A 23,812-nucleotide genomic window follows, 5' to 3' on the forward strand; every position below is an offset into this window, starting at 1 on the left:
AACTGGAGGCAGCTTAGAAATGAATTAGATAAAAAGTAAAGTAAGGTAAGATAAAATAAAATAAGATTAAAAAAAAGAACTAAATAATAATAACAATAAAAAAAGAAAAAGAATAGATAAAATATATAAAACAATAAATAAATAAATAATTAAGAAGTAGAGCATATATATGTATATATGTGTGTGTATATATATATGTGTGTATGTATATATATATATATATTATATGTGTGTGTGTGTGTATATGTATGTGTGTATATATATATGTATATGTATGTGTATATATATGTATATATATGTATATATATATGAATACATATATGTATACATATATATATATACATATATATATATATATATATATATATATATTGCCCCAAGCACTGGTCCCTACAGCTATTGCTGAATGGGACCAGTGCTCGGTGCGATTGCCCCATGGCACTAATAAATAGACTAATAAATAGTAGCAAATAAATAAAAGGGAAGACATTATAACACTAAGATGCATGAGCAGAAAAATCTCTAAAAATGGTTCAAGTACAAGCCAAATTAAAAAGACAAGTCTTAAGTTTGCTCTTAAACTACTACTACTACTACTACTACTACTTAACTACTAAAAGAATGATGCTTTACTAACATTTTAAGATAAGATAAGACTTTACTCATCCAGTAGTGGGGAAATTTAGTCGTCACAGCAGCCCAAGGTACAGACAGGGGATTTTACAAAGATATAAAAAAGATAACTAAAGACATTGACTTTGTGTAGCACAACTGTAACAACCTCAGATTATTAACCCAATTGTTGTTAGTAGGATTAGTAAAACAACTTGTCTGCCTGTAAGGGAAAGATGACGCCTAAACAAACCCACAGTCAGTGTGCTATTTTCTGAAGTAATTTGTGTGCATGTGCGGTTACAGTTTGGCTGAGAAATTGCAACGTAGCTCAGAGTTTGTGACACCTCTCCTGGCGATAATAACACCGTACCCACAATGCATCAGAATATAGCAGCGCAGTTGCTGCTGATGCTTTTTGAGTAGCATGTAGATCAGGGCTCCAAATATTATTTCTCTGTGCATGTTCTTATGCTATGAAATGTAGCAAATATTTAGTGTTTTACGTCTTATTTCTCAGCACTTCTCAGATCTTGATCAGACTGTAAGAAATCCAACATCTACTCCTGGGACATTTTCCTACTTTTTTTTCACTGTGCAAAAGTTTCCAAGCATGCCATTAGAGCCAAAATGTTGTTTTCCTTTCTTAAAGATTTTATTGATTGCCTTTATCGTCTCTGCTTATCAGTCTGACTCTTCATAGACTGCAGAGTTGTCCAGGGCTTCCACCAAATAGTTGATTAGTCGACTAATCTATCATTTTCTTTTCTCTGTCATTTTTCATGCTTTTTTTTCATGCTTAATGATATAATTTCACAAAACTAATGAGCACATCTCTTGTTAACACAATATTTTAAATGATGCTTTCATGATTCTTTGTGGAGGAACTCAGTTGAATTTATCAATAAATCAACTAATTGATCAGGGGGAGACTGCAACTATTAGCCAAAATTCCAAAATCTGTCCTCAAATTTAACACTGAATATTTAGATACTATTGGTTTTAAAAATATGTCGCAATCCACATCAACCACTCATACACTTTTATATAGACATGTTTTAGATCCACTTTCAATAAATTAAGCACCAAACATTTTACACAATTTTTACGTAGCATTTAATAAATATGAAGTTAATTATATTTTGAGTTATGTTTTATTGATGTGTGCTATACACAACATATTTTCTGTCTCAAGATATGTGCACTGGTGCATATAGAGATGAGGAAAGGTTATTTTAAGCCCTGAATATGTGAAAAAAACTAAGTATTGCCTAGTAGGGCTGCACAATTATGGCCAAAATGATGATCACAATTATTTTGATCAATATTGTAATCACGATTATTAATCACGATTATTCAGCATGTTAGGGAAACATGTGTATTTTTATTGCACTACTTTTAAACAAACAATAGGAACAGTTTTTAGTGTGTTTACAGAGTGTCTGGTGCTTGTTGTAAACAAACAGATTGCTAAGTGAACACCTCCTGCAGCAGCACATACACAATGTACTGCTACAGAGCTAACTGTTAGCAATTTGCAGAATGGAAGCTAAGGGGTTAACACCCCCTCCGGCTCAGCAGTTGGGAGAGACTGCTGCAGGAGGACTGTGCCGCTTCGACTCGTTCTTACTGGGGATTTCCACTGGCCGCATGTATACGGCTGGCTCGCTATGCTGCCGTTGCGCGCCGGTGGGAATTTACGTTGGGCAGAGGACGGAGCAAAACCGTGGCACAGCCGTGCCGCGCCCGGTGGAAATCCCCAGTTCTTGACGAGCCGCTGGCCCCCGTGACTTGTCCTATCCAATCAGCAACCAGGCTTTTTTCAGGGGAGAAAAACGGCCCTGCCCCCTGGCGGTTGGTGGACTACTGGTGTAGAAAGTGCTTGATTAGATATGCAGGAGAGCCGCATTTTAAAATGTAAATATCGCCGACAATCAGGTTAATTTAATCGTGGCGGCCAATATCGTGATCACGATTAAAATTTGATTAATTGTGCAGCCCTATTGCCTAGAGACATAATTTTTAATGCATCAAGTCAGGAGTTTTGAGTGTCTACATGTGATATGCGTGTCCCATCACATTTGAGATGAGGTTATGGTTGCAGCCATTTGCACATTGTTTCAGGCTGAATGTTTGGCTGCTCTGCTGTTCGTCAGCTGTCTCCAACACAGGAAGCAGTGGGGAGAGGGATGTGAGCCAGTAGGCCGGTAGTCTGTTAAAAGTGTGTGTGTGTGTGTGTGTGTGTGTGTGTGTGTGTGTGTGTGTGTGTGTGTGTGTGTGTGTGTGTGTGTGTGTGTGTGTGTGTGTGTGTGTGTGTGTGTGTGTGTGTGTGTGTGTGTGTGTGTGTGTGTGTGTGTGTGTGTGTGTGTGTGTGGCTGCAGTGGGACCTATGTGATAAGCGGAGGATGCATCTTCCTGTGTGCTCTCATTAATGAATGACAGCTCCTATAAAACCACAAAGAAAATAACAGCATTATGATACAGTATAGTTTCACTACTGTAGGTCTGACTTTGTTGTAATGTAAGTGTAGTAAAGTAATATGCTAACGGTCAGTTTCAATTATGTCCAATGAAGCTTTTCAGAATGAGAGTTTCCACCAAAATCTTAGGAAACTGAGGTGGCTATTGTAGCAGATGTAACAGCATTTGTACAAACTCTTGAAAGTTAAGAACATTTGTGTTTTCAAGTTTAGGGGTATGGATTCAAATATACTCCTTGAAAGATACTTGATTTTTATAACATGCATACACTAGAATTCATGAAAACCAAGAAATTGTTAACTGATGGCATCTTCATATTTGTTTGTCTCCTTCACATCAGATGAACGGGAGAAGACTAGAGCTAGATTGACTAATATAGGAAATTATTCCTCACATGCATGATACTTATTGTTACTGATTGAACCCTTTGCTTCCAATATATCCCAATTGGAAAAATATAGTCTGTTTCCTGACATTGTGCCAAAATCACAGATTATACTTAATTTTTGTATCGCCAATATTAATTTTGTACATTTGTCTCAATGTTGTCGTAGATAGAGCTGCAACAATAATTTGATTAATCGAACAATAATCGATTGTTAAATTAATCGTCAACTATTTTGATAATGGAATAATTGGTTTGAGCAGTTTTTTTAAAGACAATAAATCCAAATTCTCTGATTTCAGCTTCTTCAATGTGAATATTTCTGGTTTCTTTGTTCCTTTATGACAATAAACTGAATAACTCTTTTTGTTTGTGGACAAAACAAGAGATTTGAAGACGTCATCTTGTGGTTTGGGTAACATGGATTTTTTCCAACATTTTATTGACCAAACAACAAATCGATTAATCGTTTAAATAATCGACAGATTAATCGATAATAAAAATAATCGTTAGTTGCAGCCTTAGTCGTAGAGGCTGTTTCTATTTCAAAAAGGATATATTGATATTTCCTGTCTAAAAGATCATTTGTGTGTCTTTTTTTTTTACTAATTTCTTTCTCTTGTTTTTTCTTTGGTCATGTTTCTGCCTAATGGACCTGCCATCTTTGACCACGGCCTCCTCATATAATTTTTTTCCTGCCATCTTGACAACCTGTCTGCTGGCCAACAGCTGTAAGTATGCTCTACTTATTCCTCGTCAGGCTGCAGGGCCTCTGGGCCGTTATGTGTACATTGTTAAATGGTTTATATAAAATTCACTGTTCACCAAATGGTCATTAATGCAATTTCTCTTTTAGCTTTCATCCCTTTTTTTTAGAATTCACTCATTTGTAAATAGACACCAACGGCTCAATTATAATAGGCAATTTAAATTTTGCGGTGTACCCCTTAAAGTTATATATATTTTTTTTAAAAAGGTACCTAAAAATAGCATTCCATTAATGATATTGTGACCCTTTTCCACCTCCAAGATGTGTAAGTTCTGCTTTAGAAGAGGTAGTTTGATTAAAAAACATTTTTACCTCAAGGTCCACTTGCGTTTTTTCTAGAGCTTTCAAACACATCTCACAGTCTTCGCTAGTGGGTTTCACTCAGCAACCAAACAAACGTAATATGGTCCTGAAAGAGTTTTTGATGATGTTGTGACTCGTGACATTAAAGCTTTGGTTCTTCCTACCTTTCACAATAAAAGTCCTCGACATATGCTGTATCACAGTGCATACCCGAGGAAACTGTCACTCAGAGGCAACTAGGGCTGCAACAAATGATTATTTTCCTAATCGATTAATTTGTCGATTATTTAAACCAGGGGTCTCAAACTCAAATTACCTGGGGGCCGCTGGACGCAGTATCAAAATGACCAAAAGAAGACACAAAATTACTAAAAAAAGACACAAAATTACAAAAAAGACACAAAATGACTGAAAAAACACTAAATTACTTTAAAAAGACACAAAATGCCAAAAAAAATTACACAGAATTACCAAAAAAGACACAAAATGACCCAAAAAAGTAATTAAGGGGACCTTCCACACACAACACGGTAAAGTGCCATTCATATAAAAGTCACGTTAAACTTAAATATCAAGGTTGAGGCCACAAAATATTGTCACGAGGGCCGCAATTGGCCCGCGAGTTTGAGATCCATGATTTAAACGATTAATCGATTTGTTGTTTGGTCAATAAAATGTTGAAAAATATCAATCAGTGTTTCCCAAACCACAAGATCACGTCCAATCTCTTGTTTTGTTCACAAACCAAAGAGATATTCAGTTTATTGTCATCAAGGAACAAAGAAACCAGAAATATTCACATTGAAGAAGCTGAAATCAGAGAATTTGGACTTATTGTCTTTAAAAAACTGCTCATACCAATTATTCCATTATCAAAATAGTTGACGAATAATTCAATTCAATAATCGATTATCGTTCGATTAATCGAATAATTGTTGCAGCTGGAGAGGCAACTAAATAAAAAAACTTGCTGTACAAAAGTTTGCATGCTATGTTTAATCGCTTTCATTTATGTTAAGTAATTTCAGTCAAATAAAACAGCTGCAAGTAACGCTAGCCAACACATTATTCATAGTGTAGGAGCCCACAGTTTTCACATTGTAACTGCCAGCGTTGTTAATTTTGGTTAAAGCAATCATACTAAAAATACTTCAATTGTTGTGGTAAATATTTAGCCTGGCTAACACCAGACTATTCTCAAATGAGGTCTAGTCTGGCAACGAGCAATGGATTTCTCCGTAGAGGAGGTGTGGTTTACGATCCTCCAGAGCCGTTTATTGGACGCTTAGAATGTCTATCAAAAGCGTCTGTAGGTAGCTCTTAGCCAATCAGATCAGTTATACCAGATGACGTAGTAGAGCAACAGAAATGGATGTTTGTTGTGTGTGTGTCTGTGAGAGAGTGTTGTTTGCTGCTTTGCTCCTCCAGTTCTCGTTTTCTGCAAGATTATTTATTTTCACACTTTATTCCCCCTCATGTCATACAGCCACACACATCCACTGATTTTATGGGCAATAAACAAGCTGCTGCGGACCTCTCGGTGGCTCCGCTGTCCGCGGTAGCGGGGCTATTAGCCGCTAGCGGCACTAATAGCCGCTACCATAACGCCGGTGATCTCAGCGGAGCCCCCGAGAGACCTTTCGCCTTTCAACTTTCGCTCTAAACTATTTAAAACACCATCTACAGCTAAAGAGAGCTTCCAAGTGCCGAGTAGTACGCGTCATCGTCTTGCCGTCCCTCCTCGCTCTGTGATTGGATCCCTAAAACAGGGCTAAGAATCCTTCCTGGTTTCCAGACTGGATGGAGGTTCGAAATTAAATTTGAGCGCGCAAGGCAGTCTGGGTATACCCAGGCTAGTAAATATTATTGCAATGTTACAACTGTATGCATTAGCTTGGTGATATGCATGAGTTGCTTGTCATAGTAGCACATTGCAGTAAGATATTGACGGTAACAAAGTTAAAAAAGAAAACAAAATGCTCTATGTAACCTAATGCTAACATCCGAAACAAGCCCATGCCCATCCCTAGTGTTTTTTTTTTTCTATTTGTTTCACCACGGATGACGGTAGTATTAAGTGGTCTGAAATGTGAGCTAGCAAATGACACAATCCACCACAATCTGCTCATTTTCCAGTTAAGTATTGTGGCCATTGGAAAAGTGATCAGCTATGTTTATTTTTGGTCCACAGCAACAGAAGAACCTGGAGGGTTATGTGGGTTTTGCTAATCTGCCCAACCAAGTTTACAGAAAATCTGTGAAGAGAGGTTTCGAGTTCACACTCATGGTTGTAGGTAAGTAATTCTCTTTTAGCACCTTTTTCCTCATTGTTTCTCCTCAGCCTTTGACATAAACAAGCATTCATTGGATGATTAAAGAAAGTGAGAGTGTTGCAGTCTCTCAATCTGTTTGCTTGTTCAAATGTGAAGGTCTTAAAAGATGTTGATACATCTCCATACGGGTGATTCTCATGAAGTCTAAGCTATGTCTGTGAAGATTATAAGGAGATACTTTATTAAACTAAATATATTTCACTTTTATATGGATGAACAATGTAGCCATAATGAGGCACAATTCATTGTTTTGTGTTCAAATAAAATTTTTATATTTTTAAACATATTTTTGATTCACAAATTCATTACCGTAATGCATCCAGATAAAAATGTCATGGTTTCCCCACACTTGTATACAATAAATATTTAATAAACTTTATAAAAATGAGAATACATTTGTTTAAAATTTATAATTTAACAGAATATAATCAAACATAATGTTTTTAAACAATGTATAAAGAACAAAATCTGAATGAAAATTGATGAGAAAAAATGGTTAAATCTTACGGTAATGATAGAATTGTTTGCATTGAAATATGTGTATATTTTAATAAAATACATTTTGGTGATACCAGCTACCCTTGAGCATGCTTGTGCTTGAGAAGAGGAAAAAAAAAAAAAAACTTTTGTTGTTTTTTTTTTTATATAAAAATGTGTTACAGTAATAAATTTTGCTCCCAGTGTCTCTAAAAATGTCAGAAAATACCTTAATTTAAAAAAAAAAAGATTATAAATTCATATTATACAGTGATTTTAGATTGTATATGTTATAAAGGTCAAACAAAATATGTATTCAATGCTCTTGGATTTTTGCTATGAGCTGAATCACCCGTACAGTAAATGTGTGTTCTAACTTGTAGCTCCTACTGTACTTACACAAGTGTTGAACAGTGTTGAGTTTCACAAAAACGTCATAGCTGAAAGCGATAGCAGCTGGCTGCCAAAATGCATTAGAGATGGTTTTAGTTGAGGAGGAGAAGTTGCACGTAAAACAAGAGTCAAGGAAACTATATTTAAAACAAATGTTTGCCATTCAGCCATACAGGCAGCCCACTACTGCTGCATGTGTTTGTGCTTGTGTCTCTTGGATTGTGTGCTGGAAGGAGGTTTCCTGTCATTCCATTCATGCAGCCAAAGTCAAAGCCTAAGCAGCTGATTCAAAGGGAGACACACCCATAGAACCCTTTCTTTCTCTGCTACACTTTATGCAGTGGTACCTGAGCAGGAAGCAACTCTGAATGCCTGCATGATGTCACATCCTGTCCCCTGGGTTCATGGCTTTCATTGCCTACCTGATTACCCTCCTCCCTTCTCTCTGTTCATGAAGTCAGTCCCTGGAGTTTCCCCCTGCTGAGCACTCTCAGGAAAGAAGCTGTTATGTAGCAATTTTGTGTGCAGCATATAATTTGAATAGCAGAGTAATTGGCAAAGTCAAGTGCTTGTCATGCTGGAGTAGATAGTATGTGCTTTCCCTTAGTTTTTGGGGGTTAATGGGATTGTTATAAAACATAATTCACCTACCCACGGGTTATGGAATTTATGGGATATGATGGAATTTCAAGACGCATATTTCACAGAGGAAGACTGTTCTGAGACAAGGGAATTTATGTTAAAAAACTGGTTACTTGTTTTCACTGTATTTTAGTGTTCACTTTATTAGAGATTACAGCATTAAAAGGAAATTTTGTATTTAGAGGATGGAAACCAAGCCGCTCACACCCTCAGGAAAGTATGAACACATTGAATTAATACATTTTTTTGGTGTCTTTATTATGGGTGTATACCACTTTCAAATATCCATGCCTAATACCCACCCATTGCCCACTCATGTGACATAAACTACAATTAAGGGTGTGACAAAGGGAACCTGTAAATGGGTACACACAAAAATGAAGAAATTATGCTAAATGCACATATGCAAACACAGAAATATTTGAAAAGGTTCAGCAGGTAATTTATTCTTTGTTTTGTTTTTTGTTTTTAAATAGTTTCTGAAGAACTTCAGAAAATCAAAATTTGTATGAAAATGCTATTTTTTTCCAAATTCTAAGGTGTTTCCTTTGATATAGTATTAACTGGAAATCTCTACTGTGGACAGTAATGCATTTTCTAGCTGCTAATAGTCTATCGATACACATTTCATTATGTGAACTTCAGCTGTCTGGGTTTCCCGTTCCAGAAAGGGAGGTAACTTCAGCTCTGGCTGAGTTGCCGTGGTAACTGACTCTGAGGACCTAACCTTTTCTCTCAGTCTCCGCCCTCTTTCAGACACAGACACACCGTTTCATTTCCTCATTGATTCAAAGCACCGAAACACATTAATCAGCAGGTTACTGTGAGTCAGAATCACTATCCTGTATGGATATTCAGTGACTGTGTAAGGTTAACACTTTTATGCACATGTGTCATGTCTTTGAACCCTCCACTCTGACTCGGGCCATCTTCAGACTCTTCAGGCTCTGCAAATGTATACGCAGGTTTTCTATAAAAATCATCTTTTCCCATCTCCTAACTCTTGCTGATCCTGAAGCAGCTTGCTGCTGTCATGTGGTGTCCCTTTCTCTGGTCCTGTTGAAAAGGAGCTGAGGTTATACACAGCCTTACTTCAGGAGAGAATCTCAGACCCTGAATTCATGTGCTTGGTACCCTGATAGTTTCCTTATGGAACCTTACATTTTTTCCTCACAATCTATAATTTATCTCAACAACATTCTCCGGCCTGACATCTGAAACATAACAACATTGATGTCCACTCAGGTCAGAGCAGATTTTTTGCGTTGCGGGTTTTTCTTTTAGAGTTGTAAAATATAATATCAGTGATGCAGAGCAGATCAGGAAAGCTCTAGTTTGCAGAGTGAAAAGAAAAGTGACCCTGGCACTGAAACATTTACTGCACATTAAAATAGCCACTGAATTATATTTACTTAAATCAGTCAAATATGAATAAAGTGAAATAAGCCATGAGCCTAATACACCTCAGTCCTACCTGTTTGAACTATGTTCTTATATTTAGTTTTTAGCTGATCCACGGCCGCCTTTCGCTGGCAGAATTACAACTTAATAAATACAGTAATTAATTTGTGAATCAAAAATATGTTCAAAAATATAGAAAATTATTTATTATTTCATTATTTTAGCACAAAACAATGAATTGTGCCTCATTATGGCTATATTGTTCATTCATATAAAAGTGAAATATATTTAGTTTAATAAAGTATGTCCTTATAATCTTCACAGACATTTGGACAACTTGGACTGGATTCATGACAATCACACATTTGTGCTCGCTATAGTGCGACTGACCTGCAAGTTGATAAGCTTGTTTTGCTAACCTCAGCAAAACGGTGTACTGTTAAAGTTTTTGGGCTTGTTTCCACATTACATACATATCTTTGCACCATGTTTTGTGTATGTTCCTGCGTGCACTGGACCGTGACCCCTGTATTGTGACGCTTCAGGACTGATACACAAACCTTTGCAGCCCTAATGCTAGTAAATGTAATATCTTTTTGCTTTGGACTGTTGATCAGATAAAACAAGACATGTGTTCTTTGGCTTTTGCGAGAAATAATCAGCATTTTACACAATTTTTCTGATATTTGATGGACAAAACAATCAGCCCAAGTCTGAAAGGATCAAAACATGCAAATATACCCTTTTTGTTTCTTACAACGCCTCCATCAAAGTCTTCTCATGGGGTAGAACATATCCTGTGCAGCACTGCAGAAAAGAGACTTCTGATGTTTAATTATATGAAGATTCATGAACTTGAAACAGTTATTTATAAACTGATCCTTTGAATTCTTAATTGGCAATCATGGCATTTAATCCTGGCATTGTATGTATTTTCTTATGGATGAAAAGTGCAATGGAATCAAATATTGAAGCCATTATGCAAACCCTGTTTCTAACCTAGTATTTTCTTAATGTTTATGTAGTGGGCAGGATAGCTGTTGTAAATAGACAAGTGAAAGTGGGCCAGAGCCATTTGTTGGTTAAAGTCAATATTTGGCAGTGATTTGCACATTGGCAGGAACTGACCTTGATGTTGGCCAGTGCAGCCAGAGCTCATTGTGTTTGGTCCTGGTTGACAAAGTTGAATGAGCTCTGTTGTCATGCTTTAGACTTGTTAAGCTTTTACTGTCTCCTGGCCCTTTTTGGAGGGAAAGTCCCATTCATAAACACAAAGTGGTGGAGAGAAGATGATTGCTTCAAAGCGATAATGTTGAACATGCAGAAATTCCCTTTCACAAATGATACACACCACTTTTCATTTCACCTGCACGTTATTCACACAGCGTCTTGGAAGCCCTATCAAATGAATTAACCTTTCGTGGGCTCCCTCTCACAAGTAAAATGTTTCTAGCTTTCCCTCCACCAGCCTCTTTTATGCAGTGGTAAGTGCCTTTGAATAAACCCCCTCGGTTTACACAGCTGCTGGAAATTTCCTTTAAAGGAAGTGTGTTGGCTGCTGAACGAGCGGAGCTTCGAGCCAGCGGGCCTAGGCTTGGCGGGCTGGCTCAGTGAGAGTGATCTTCCTCTGGTGCTGCAGTCGGAGTGCCTGACTGTAATGACAATGAGTGGCTTTTTTATTTATTCCTGTGCAATATACTGGCACGGAGGATTTTTATTGAAACTATGCAATAGCAGAGCGCTTTCATCCAGGCAGCCCATTGGTTGACAAAACATGCTGCATTTGTGCTGAGTGATGCAAAAGACCCATATAACAGTTACATCAGCCCTTGGTAGTACATTGGACACATGACAAAGTCCAATCAATTCATTTTCATGTATTTTTCATAACCTAATAGTAATGTCATTTGACCTTAAAAATGATGGCTGCCTGCTAAAAGTCAATGTGTGGCCCATCAACCTGAGGGCTTTCAAATCAAACCTTGTTTTGATAGTTTTTTGTGTGTCATTTTACACTAAACAACACAGGATGTTAGCATGGCAGGCTACATCGTTTTTCAAAGGGAGTCTCAAAATGACCTAACTAGAAAACCCAACAAAATGGAAAAACTGATGTAAAAGAAGGGCAGAGCAATGCTCGATGCACGCCCTGTTTCTTCTGCTTCAATACCCACCACTGGAAACTCTCAGATCTTGTGCTGATTGCTAGTAAGGTCAGCTGACCTACTCCTGAATCGAACAGCCTCTGGCACCACTTTCTCTACTGCTGTCCTGCACTGCAGTAGTCACGAGTCCCGTGCTGAACTTGAACTGAGCATGTTGTGTGCAGTGTACATGGTTCCACTGTGATAGGCCATTAATCTGCTAGTTACAAGGTACAAATTAAACAGCAATAAGCAGTTGTATTAATTTGTAGCATGGCATTTTTTCACTATGAGACAATTGAACACTATAATGTTATAGCTAGGGCTGCAGGATTATGGTCAAAATGATATTTACGATTATTTTGATTAATATTGTAATCACCATTATTAATCACGATTATTCATCATGTTAGGGAAAACATCTGTATTTTTATTGCACTACTTTTAAACAAACAATAGGAGCAGTTTTTAGTGTGTGTCTGGTGCTTGTTGTAAACAAACAGAGATCGCTAAGTGAACATCTCCTGCAGCAGCAGCACATACACACTGTACTGCTACAGAGCTAACTGTTAGCCTGTTAGCAATTTGCAGAATGGACACTAAGGGGTTAACATCCCCTCCGGCTCTGCAGCTGAGAGAGACTGCTGCAGGAGGACTGTGCCACTTAGACTCGATAAGAAGAGTGAGAATGAGTAAGAACAAGTCTCCAATAACACGAGAAAAAGTCGCTGTATTTGTCGCCAGTCACTTTTTTGAAAAGTAGTTGCTAAGGGGGTCTGAAAAGTCGCTAAATATAGCAACAAAGTCGCTAAATTGGCAACACTGCTTCGCCGGCTTTTACAAATGGCATGTTGTTGTGGCGTCGAGTACTACGTTACACCCTGCTTAGCGCATGCTCGTTATTTATTTAGGCAGCTAAATGAAACCTTAACTATGCGTTCGCCCCCTGGTGGTTGGTGGACTACTGGTGTAGAAAGTGCTTGATTAGATATGCAGCTGGGCGGCTGTGATTCAGTTGGTAGAGCAATCACCCACTGGTGGTTCGATCCCCGACCATGGCAGCCACATGTCGAAGTATCCTTGGGCAAGATACTGAACCCCAAAAGGCTCACCGATGCTGCGTTCATTGGTGTGTGAATGAACTCACCAGTGTGCCCTGGTAGCCTCTGCCACCAGTATGAATGTGTGAATGGGTGAATGAGCGCCGTTTGTAGTGTAAATCGCTTTGGATAAAAGCGCTAGTCTGTTTACCATTTAGTTATAGCTCTTATATTTAAAATGATATACTCTCATAAATCACTACTTTCACATACCAAGCCACCACATTTCACAAGAATGTTGCTAAAATGGAGAAAATACAGCTGAACACTGAATATTATAAACCAGTGTTTATTACCAGTTGGGTAAAGGCTCAAGTTTCATGTATTGGTTTTTGTCTGGCTCACAGAGCAGCAAGGGGGGTGAAGCCAATTATCATCTCTTCCCATTTCTCTATAATGGATCATTTTTGTGGCAGATTTATGACCCTGTCCCATCCAAACAAGCAGCCACAGCTCTGACCAACAATGATCAGCATCTTCACTCAACCCAACACCACCACCACAACCACCACCGTTCTAACTCTGAGTTTGGTTCTCTTGTAACCAGAGCTCCTCATCTTCCTTCTCCACACACTGGGCTGAGCCTTGGACCTTGATCTCACTGCGCCTCCTTGGTCCTGCTGTTCTTGTCAGCTTGTAGCTTCTCTAATTTAAGACAACGTTTTTATCGCATGCATTTCACCCACTAAACCGCAGCCTCCAGATGGTACCCACCAGCCTTGGTGTGTAAAAGTTCTCCATTCCCTTTCAGCCTTGAGGGAATGTTTACAGCAGTGCTGCATGTTTCACCAAAGAGCAGCTTTAATCGCTGAAACATTTCTGTCGAGATTGCAAGATAAATGTGGCTCTACCCTCTTAGGAAAATATTTATGACTGAGAGTGTGTCGAGTGAAGGATCCTTTTGTCTGATGCTTTCTGCATCTCGGCACCCTCCTCCCTATTCATGAAGCGTTGAGTGGCTGAGTTGTTGGCAGCGGTGGCCCATGTTGGCCCTCGACACTTGTAAAGGTCAGAAGCAGCTCTTTGGCTGCAATGCCAGGCCGGCATATGACTGCCTCTTCTCGCACACTGAGGCTTTTGTTCAGCAGCTCCTTGTTGCCTTTCACTCACCCCAATCTTAACAGCCACACTGCTGATATTGGATTACCACAGTCAGACCCTCTAGGTTCTTGCAGACTTTTTGTGATTATTATAGCTCCCAAAGCTCCAAAAAGATGTTGATTGCAAGTAAAAAAGCAATGACCAGAAAGCGGATGAAGAAGGAGGAACCTAAGATTGAGGACTGGGTTGAGGTTATACATAATATTTATGTGATGGAAAAGTTAACTTTCTCCGTGAGACTGGAGGAGGACACATTTAAAAGAATATGGAAAAATTGGAGTGTACATAAAACCAATTAGGTCTGACTTTATCTGAGATGTCCATCATTAAAAGGAAAAGTACCAAGTACCCTGGTTCGTAGCTACAGTTGCTTTTAGTTTGTTTTTTTATTATAATTATTTCTAATTTGATTTATTGTTTTGAATATTATTATTTTCATTTCTCTATTTTTGCTACACTGGAACAAATTGCTGTTTAATTAGTCATAATTTTTGGATGACAGTGGATGACTACTATTTCAGTTGCGCAATTTTATTGGAGTATATACAAAAGTAAAGCTATTTTATATCTGATCCAAGATGAAAGATTGAGGTAAAATGTCAAATGTAATCTGAAGATGCATAATTGGAGGGGTTCGATTTATGTATACCAGATGTATGCAAAATGTTTGTTAAAATGTTCAATAAAAAGAAAGTTAAAAAAAAAAAGCTCCAAAAAGATTTCACTACATTTTGCTCAGTTGCTTGTTTTATATGACTGTCCTCAACCCCCAAATATTGTATTTACAGTCATATGAAACAGGGGAAAAATCAGCAAATAATCATTTTTGCGATGCTGTGACCAGCTACAACAGTTGCTTTATAAATGAAATCTTTAATTGATCATCAGAATTTGTCACAATCATTTTTTCCAATTAAATTATTCAGGGTTTAGTTCTACCAGAAACATAGAAGCAAAAATGTGGAAGGATTGTCTGCTCTAAAGTCAGCTACTAACATGAGAATGCCTGGCTATTAGGGCTCAACAATTAATTGGAATTTTACATAATCACAGTATCCACATCACAAGAGGTAAAAGGAGGCAAAAAATTTATCAAACCATGATCATTTTAATGTTTCAGTGAAAATTAGAATCATGATGCAAAAATGATAATTTCCTTAAATATCGTGAATCATATTGCAGTTACAATATCTGTGAAAATATTTGCAAACTAAAGTGCTGCCTTAGAGTTTTCATATGATTAATTAACTAAATTACGACTAATATAAAAGTCATCCCTCCTAATCATCACTTAAGACCCACTAGAGGTGTGTGACAATCCGAAAATTCAATTCTGGTTGAAAATGTACCCATTGTGGGACTAGTAAGGGTATCCTAAAACCAATATAAAAGTACTAAAGGAATTCTTTTTGATATCTTAGAGGACGCTTGCGGGTAAAACAACAAAATATTTTATCGGAAGTGCCTTTCGTTTAGACGGTGACGGTGTTTTTGGGGCTTAAAAATGTAAAACCACCCTCCAGAGTGTAAAACTGTAATCCGCTCCACTGTAGCGTGTCCGTCTACACTGGCAAGACACAAAACTCTGCTCAGATCTGCTCACGTCACGTACGCGTTTACCTCACATACATGCTCCAGTACAGGGAAATAAACAAACGTGGGATTATTTCCATGCGTCGGATCTTCAAACTGCTTGGCAGCTCTAATAAACTTACAGGACTCTTTCCACCAAATGTACAGGATATACAGATAGTATTAGTGAACAGAGAAGGATCTAGGATTACCTCTATCACATTTTGGATGCACCAATTGGTCGGAGGCGAGCCAGACGGCTTTGGACGAGACCTGGGAGATCTAGTGGATGGTGGAGAACTTTGTGGAAGGAGTAGCTGATGAAAATGCGTGGCGTGAAAACTTCCACATGCCCAAAGATGCTCTTATCGCTTTAAGTGATGCCGCCTGGCATGCACACCCAATCCAATTCACACACTTTAGCGCCACGAAAACGCTCGTCTAAACGCAGAATAAAAAGTGAAGACGCTGCGCCACTTTTGCGTCTTCTGTTCAGACTGTCATCATGTAAACGTAGCCTTACTTTGCATATAATGGATTAAGCAAATTACATTTGATGCCAGTTTTTACTTCTTAGCAGTTTTGAAGCTTTACAGACACAGCTCGGTTGATGCTAATAAATTAGGATTTGATACCCACAGCTGAGTCACTAGTTGTTATATTATTATAGTGTTGTTGAAAGAGCAGTTTTGTGTTGGATGTCTTTATTGATGTCTATCTAAAGCTGTGGTTACTGTTTAAAGTACTTGCCATAGAAAATTGAAATAGTGTTGTTGTACAATGTTGTTGTAGCTGATATGAATAAAGATAAGAAAAATAGGATTGAAAAAACAACTTGCTTTCAAGACCGTAAATGATCTGTCACTTGGCAATGTTAAAGATATTTTAATCCCAAATGAGCTGTATGAGAAATTATCAAAGCTCTGATAGAATATTCAATATTGGACCTGCAGTAGAAGATTAAGCCACCATTAAACTAAGCTAATTTTTCTGGACTGGACTGAAAGTGTCAGTTGTCTGAGTGCTTTTTGTGTCTCAGATTTCTTCAAGTACAATGGAATGGAATCTGTGCTTTTGATATCTGTTTTGAGTCCTTTGTTGGAGTGAAAATCCGTGATGACTGTGGTTGTTTCAACTCTTCCTTCCCCTCTCCTCCCTTCCCATGATTCTCTGATTAGATTCCTGAAACGCAGACAGGAAAAGAATTTGGGAGGACAGAACTTCCGACCTGTCTGTCTCTTATTTGTCTTGTGTTAACACTTGCCTGTTTGAAAAAAGGGGGTTAAAGGGAGCCATTTCCTGTACTGAAAAAAGTCTTGAATCTGAAACGCGTAAAGAATGTCAAGTAGTTAAAAGACTGCATAAGAAATGGAGTCGATAAACATCTGGGGATTGTGTCATGTTGTGCTTCAGTCTGGCATGAAAAAGAGGATTAGAAAACAAGTAGGGTGTGAAATGCATCTCTCGACTTGACTCCCACCCACTCATTCTGGCTGTCTTTGTCTTTCAGGGGAATCTGGACTGGGAAAGTCAACGCTGATCAACTCACTCTTTCTGACAGACCTGTACTCCCCTGAATACCCAGGTCCTTCACATCGGATTAAAAAAACTGTTCAGGTAATCTTCTTTTCAGCCATAGTCCACACCTTTCTTTTCTTCAAGTGTCAATGCTGCAGTCATTTCATTTTCTTTGTTTTCTCTTGACTTATGGAATTTCAGTCCCATAAAGGGGCAAAGGTTTGTCTGTCAATTAAAACATGATACGTTGCCTTCACTCTGACAACGGCCAGTTAAAGTGTCAGAGCCTGAGGCTGCTATGACACCTACCCTTTCTTTTTCAGTGTCTCTTAGCATTGCAACCACCTAAATAGTTGCTGGATGAGATCTTTGTTTTGTGAGGTGGTGTTTTAGCTGTTGCCACCCATGTGTTGTGTCAGGCAGTGAAACCGGTTCATCTGCTTTAACAAAGAGATGTTGCCAAAGGGAAAGATGTTACAATCTCTAATGAGGCAATGTAATTGGATTGTTATTACAGTTTTACATTTGTAACACTTCTCCACTTTATGTTAAGTTATGAAGTACACATTAGGTCAATCACTCTATGGAGGAAATTGACATGAAATTTGTGGAGAGTGAAGAAGAGCAGGTAGATGTGATGTAATGTGATAGGAAGCAAGGTTATTATAGTTAAGGCAAACTAACGAAATAACAAAATCTAGAATTGAAAAAACATTTTTGTTAACTGAAATAAAAATAAATACGACTTTTTAAAAAAACGATAACTAACTGAAACTGTATTTTGTGGTTAAAAAACTAACTAAAACGAACTAAGATTATAGTGAAAATGTCCTTAGTTTTCATCTTTGTCAACTTTTTTCATACGTAAACATTTCAGGTTGATATGAAATCTATTTCATCTATCTGGTTTTATGACTTAATAAACTTATTGGGGCTGAGATGGATCAGACAAAAAAATAAAGGAAACATTGAATGTGACTCTTTGGAATCTCGTTCCCAACAAATATCCCATTACAAAAAAACTAAACTAAAACTAAGCATTTTCAAAAAATAAAAAATAAACCAAAACTAGCAAACTCACTCTAAAAACTAATAAAAACTAACTGAATTTGAAAACAAAAATTGACAAAGAAATTAAAACTAAAACGAATGAAAAAACTAAAACTATTATGACCTTGATAGGAAGAGGAAGAAGGCTACGTAATTGATTGATTCTGTTGGGTTCTGTATGTATGTGAGTAGGCTCACTCCACTACTGTGTGAATGAATGAGGTTGGTGAATGAGAAAAGCTGGTGAAAGGATAGAATTTAGTTTTTCTCTAGCCTGTGCATGTTTTGCCCAGTAACGGTATAGTGTGGTACATAAATGGATGTGCATTCACTTGAAGTGAGGGAGTAAAAGCGCATGTGGCATGTGTAAACAGCTTTATGGAAAGATATGTCTGTGGCAGTCATGACAGTAAAGAGTTTAGTCTGGCTGAGATGGCCAGCAGCTATGCTTGATTGGATATAAACATCCATGCAAACAACATATTTAGTTCTTGTATTTAGGCTTGAGTGCGTTTCTTGCCAGCATCTTGTAGCTGTTTATTATTGGGTGGATTTAAAATCCTATAGATATTCTTTCTATGGATGCATGTATATATGTACGTACTGGAAGATGATACATGCTGGTGCATGGAAAAATTCCTTTCCATTTCAAGCAGTCCTATCATCCCACTGTTTGTTAGACTTGTAATTTGTAATTTATTTATTTCAAAACAGGGACAGCCCACAATAAGACACTAATCTCGTACAACAAGAGAATGTGCATTGTTCCAGGTTCTAGCAGATTGCTATTTTCACCTGTAGTCCCATATATAGACAATATATAAAATAGATAAATAGAAACATTGAAGCAGATTCAACAGGACATGAAAGGCCTCTCCCCAACACACACACACACACACACACACACATTCTTGTACTTTTGTCTTTGTGAGGGCCTTCATTGGAATAGTGAATTCCCTAGCAAGGTTATAATAGTTTTAGTTTTAATTTTGTTGTGAATTTTTGTTTTCAAATTCAGTTAGTTTTAAATAGTTTTTCGAGTCAGTTTGCTAGTTTTAGTTTAGCACTTATTTTTGTAATGGGGTATTTGTTGGGTGGGAGATTAAAAGAGGTCACAGTAAATTTTGTCTTTATTTCCATTGTATGATCCATTTTCATTTTCGATAACTATAATAACCACTAAATGCTCAACCCCAACCCTAACACATGGGTACCTTTACATGAACCTAATACTAACCTTAACCCTAAAATAAAGTCTGAAATCTCAAAAAAGTCTTTACAGAAGTGAGGACCGGCTGAAATGTCCTCACTTTGCAAAAATGTCCTCACTCTGTTGGTTAAATACATGCTTTGGTCCTCAATGTAGGAAGTACAAGAACACACACACACACACACACACACACACACAATTCATAAATGTGTACACTCTTGTCTTGACAGTAGCCAACGCTTAGCAAGATGTGAGAAGGCATGGGGACTTCTACATGAAATAATGTCTGTTGGCAGAGTATTCTATTAAGGCAATGCAAGAAACTGACGACTTCCCAAATCCAGTTTTGCGTTATGGTACACTACACTCACCCCTTGTAACAGATCTTGTTGTTCTTGTCTCAGAACAGAGTCAGACTGTGCTGAGAACAGATACTCCAGCTACTCATCTTCTGTTGCTTTTCTGACAGAGTAACTGCTTGCTTCTGCTGCTTTTTGTCCCAAACTGCATGTGGGCATGTCTGTAAAGGAGAAACCCATTTTCATTCAGATATCTTGAGTCAGAGGTAAAGGGACCCCTTTGAAAATGACCATGTCAGTTTTTCCCTTGCTAGAATTTAGCCTTAACTATTTAAATTAAATTATTTCCTCCTGACCAACAAGATTCCATGACACAGACTTCTAGTTTCACATGATACCAATATCTTCTCCGTAGCCTCTGAGAGATCAAAAGTGGACGGGGTCTGCAGATGGGTCGTCTGAACGCTACAGTATAAAGAAGGCTGCTTAATGATGCTGCATTTCCTGTTTGTCAATGATGGTAGATCTCCTACATGAAAGTGTGTATTGCACAAACCCACACAACTTCCTCTGAAGATGTACTGTTAAACAAGGCACGCGCCTTGGTATAAAGTAAACTGCCCCTCCTCATTCCAGGACAACAGCATTAGTTGGATCCATGTGTGTTGCACATCTTGCCAGTCTAAGTTATGTCTGTGAAGATTATAAGGACATACTTTATTAAACTAAATATATTTCACTTTTATATGAGTGAACAATATAGCCATAATGAGGCACAATTCATTGTTTTGTGTTAAAATAATATTTTCTATATTTTTCAACATATTTTTGATTACAAATTCATTACTATAATGCGTCCAGATAAAAATGTCATGGTTTCCCCACACTTGTATACATGTTTAATCAACTTTACAAAAAAATAAATATACATTTGTTTAAAAATGTATAATTTAACAGAATATAATCAAACATAATGGTTTTTAACAATGTATGAATAAATATAATTATAAATAAACAAAATCTGAATGAAAATTGATGAGAAAAAATGGTTAAATGTTACGGTAATGATATAATTGTTTGCATTAAAATATGTGTACATTTTAATAGAATACATTTTGGTGATACCAGCTACCCTTGAGCATATTTAAGTGCCTGACAAAGAAGAAAAAAAACTTTCGTTGTTTTTTAATTTAAAAATGTGTTATGGTAATGAATTTTGTTGCTCACAGTGTCTCTAAAAATGTCAGAAAATACCTTAACATTTTTTAAATAGATAATTAATTCTTATTAAACAGTGACTTTAGATTGTATGTTTTATAAAGGGTCAAATAAAAAATGTATTCAATGCTCTTGGCTTTTTGCTATGGGCTGTACCATGTTCATGAGAATCACCCGATTTGTCACCATGTTGTGATAGAGTGGTTAAGATGTATTAGTGTAGGGATTAAAATCTCTCATTTGTACTACACATATTTAACCTTGTCTTTTGACTGGTGTCACCCAAACCTCTCTTTCAAACTCCAAGCTGAAAAACCTTGTTTCGCTGACCCCTTCTGGCTAGTTCTAGACTAGTTTCTGGTCTGTAGCACCTCTGACCACACCTAGCATCAAATACATTGTTCCGTGATGGTGTTAAATATGTAAGTCACCCAGCACGTTTATCTAGGTCAGATGTCACTGCAGTGGATTTAACAAAGGTTGTGTAGTTGTTGTTTTTTTACTGCATCAGTAAGCTCCATGGTAAACTCATTTAACCATCTTTGTTTTAAAAATGGCTAACACTGGTGGAGTATACACAAGCTTACTGAAATTGTTGTTGTCTAACATGGTAGTCATCATGTTTCTTTTCTTATGCTCCACTTTTGGTGCCAAACACTGTCACAGCTCATACTAACCGCTAGTGCTGGCTAGCTCTGTAAAAAGAGTTGCAAGTTCTTTTGTTTTGTTTTTTTGCCAATTAAAGCAGCGCCATTTTACCACCAGGGTACAATATAGCAAGCTGTATACACAACATTGACATATGTTTTAACTTATGTATTTAGCCAGGAAGGTCCCATTGAGAGACCAAGATCTCTTTTTCCAGGTAGTCAACAATCAGTTTCACATTAAAAAAAAAACTATTTTTACCACGTTATAGAGTTGTGACAAATGTCTAAGCAAAAAGTGTTCTGTTCGCACATCCGGCAGAAACAATCTGTTTGAATCCGTGTATCATTCATTCTTTCCATTTTCAATTGGCAATCAAAAATCTAAAAAAATAAAAAATTGACTGGTTATTTTGTTATTTGTTTTTTATTGTAGCACAAAAAATAAATTAAAAAAATGCTTGTTTTTTCATATTTCAATATTAGGCTCAGATCAAATATACGAAATGATAAAACGGGCACCAGGACTGAATTTGATTTTGATATTTAATTGGTTGGGTTTACGTGACCCGGAAGTTTGACTGTGGTCAAGTGAGCCGTCACTCGCTTCTTCTCAGTTTTCAGAATAAAGTGTTCCACAACCAGGCCCAAATACCAGATAAATATGGAAATAAGATTAATTGCATGATATTCACAGAACTGTTCACTGTGGATTTTTTTTTCGACCAATTAAATATTAAAATCAAATTCATTCAAATTTGTTTGTTTCCACCTAATGAATGTCAGCAGTACTCGCTCTGTTAGCTCTGTTTTGGTCTCCACCTCTTAAGGAAGGAAAATATTTAGCTCATTAGCTGCAAAATGCTCCACTATGTTCATCAACTAGTCACTTAGTTTGCAGTCTGTTGCAAGAATTTATACTTTCCACATGTTGGCAAGGATCGGCTTCAGTCCGTGTGACATCATTTTGTCATCCACCCATGACCAGGTCTATGTGCACCAGATCTGTGTGCTGCCCAATAAAAATTGACTATGCGGACTGTACACATGGCAAGCATGCAGAACGTACATGCTGAAAGCACCGCACGCTTTTATTTGTCTTGTGGTTGTCATTTTGTCTCCTCCGTTGGCAAACAACGGTGCATTACTGCCACCAACTGGAATGGATTGTGGATTGTGAATTGGGAAATGTGCGTACTTGAAATGCCAGACTGGCATGGTCTCTCAACTGTAGCATGAATGGAACTGTGTGTGCATCTGTGTGACCGGTACAAGTCCGCAGCTGTCTGTGCACTCGGAACGTGAAAAGTATGTCCAAGCCTTTAAAGAGCAACTTTACCCTGTTGTAGTTCCAACACACCCCCTCGCAAATTCAAAAAATGCATTTGAACCCCCACCCCCACACACAGCTCCGTCAGACCGTTGCTTGAGTCTTCCTGTTTCTCCCTCAATCTGAACCAAAGGCATGATCATGCCTAGAAATCATTTGACAATCACAGAATAAAAATACCTTTAACCCTCTTGAACCACTATGGACATTTTCAGCCATATTTGTAATTTTTCACTTTTCTTTTGGCAATCATTTTGGCTGTGATACTGCAAATGGCATGATTTTTAGAAGAAGGTTTTTTTTGTTGATATATTTTGAAATTAAAATTAAAAATTTTCTAATGGGTCTATAATACACAGTATACAAATTTACTCCCATTTCAGGCCCTTAAGGCTGAACATGTCCATTCCAAAAAATGCTATAAAAACTTTAGAGATTAAATTTTTTTTTAATTTTTTTTTCTGCATAAACATCTTAAACAACTTCTGCCTTGCTCAAAACTACCAAACATTTAAAGATTTGGATGATTTTAACCCTTGTGACAAATGTCTAAGCAAAAAGTGTTCTGTTCGCACATCCGGCAGAAACAATCTGTTTGAATCCGTGTATCATTCATTCTTTCCATTTTCAATTGGCAATCAAAAATCTAAAAAAATAAAAAATTGACTGGTTATTTTGTTATTTGTTTTTTATTGTAGCACAAAAAATAAATTAAAAAAATGCTTGTTTTTTCATATTTCAATATTAGGCTCAGATCAAATATACGAAATGATAAAACGGGCACCAGGACTGAATTTGATTTTGATATTTAATTGGTTGGGTTTACG

At 37.3% G+C, this 23,812-nt stretch overlaps 1 protein-coding gene across 2 annotated transcripts in view; it reads left to right on the top strand.

The window, feature by feature from the left end:
• Window positions 1-6,741: 6,741 nt before the first annotated feature.
• The window catches only part of LOC131984487 (septin-7), a 51,367-nt gene continuing 34,296 nt past the window's right edge, over window positions 6,742-23,812 (top strand). For both annotated transcript variants that reach the window (XM_059349317.1, XM_059349318.1), the window contains exons 1-2: window positions 6,742-6,844; window positions 17,224-17,330. In XM_059349317.1, coding sequence (XP_059205300.1) covers window positions 6,835-6,844; window positions 17,224-17,330 — 117 coding nt within the window. In that variant the 5' untranslated portion in view covers window positions 6,742-6,834. The remainder of the gene's footprint in view (window positions 6,845-17,223; window positions 17,331-23,812) is intronic.

Source organism: Centropristis striata, chromosome 14, assembly GCF_030273125.1.
Source record: "Centropristis striata isolate RG_2023a ecotype Rhode Island chromosome 14, C.striata_1.0, whole genome shotgun sequence".
Classification (NCBI taxonomy): Eukaryota; Metazoa; Chordata; class Actinopteri; order Perciformes; family Serranidae; genus Centropristis; species Centropristis striata.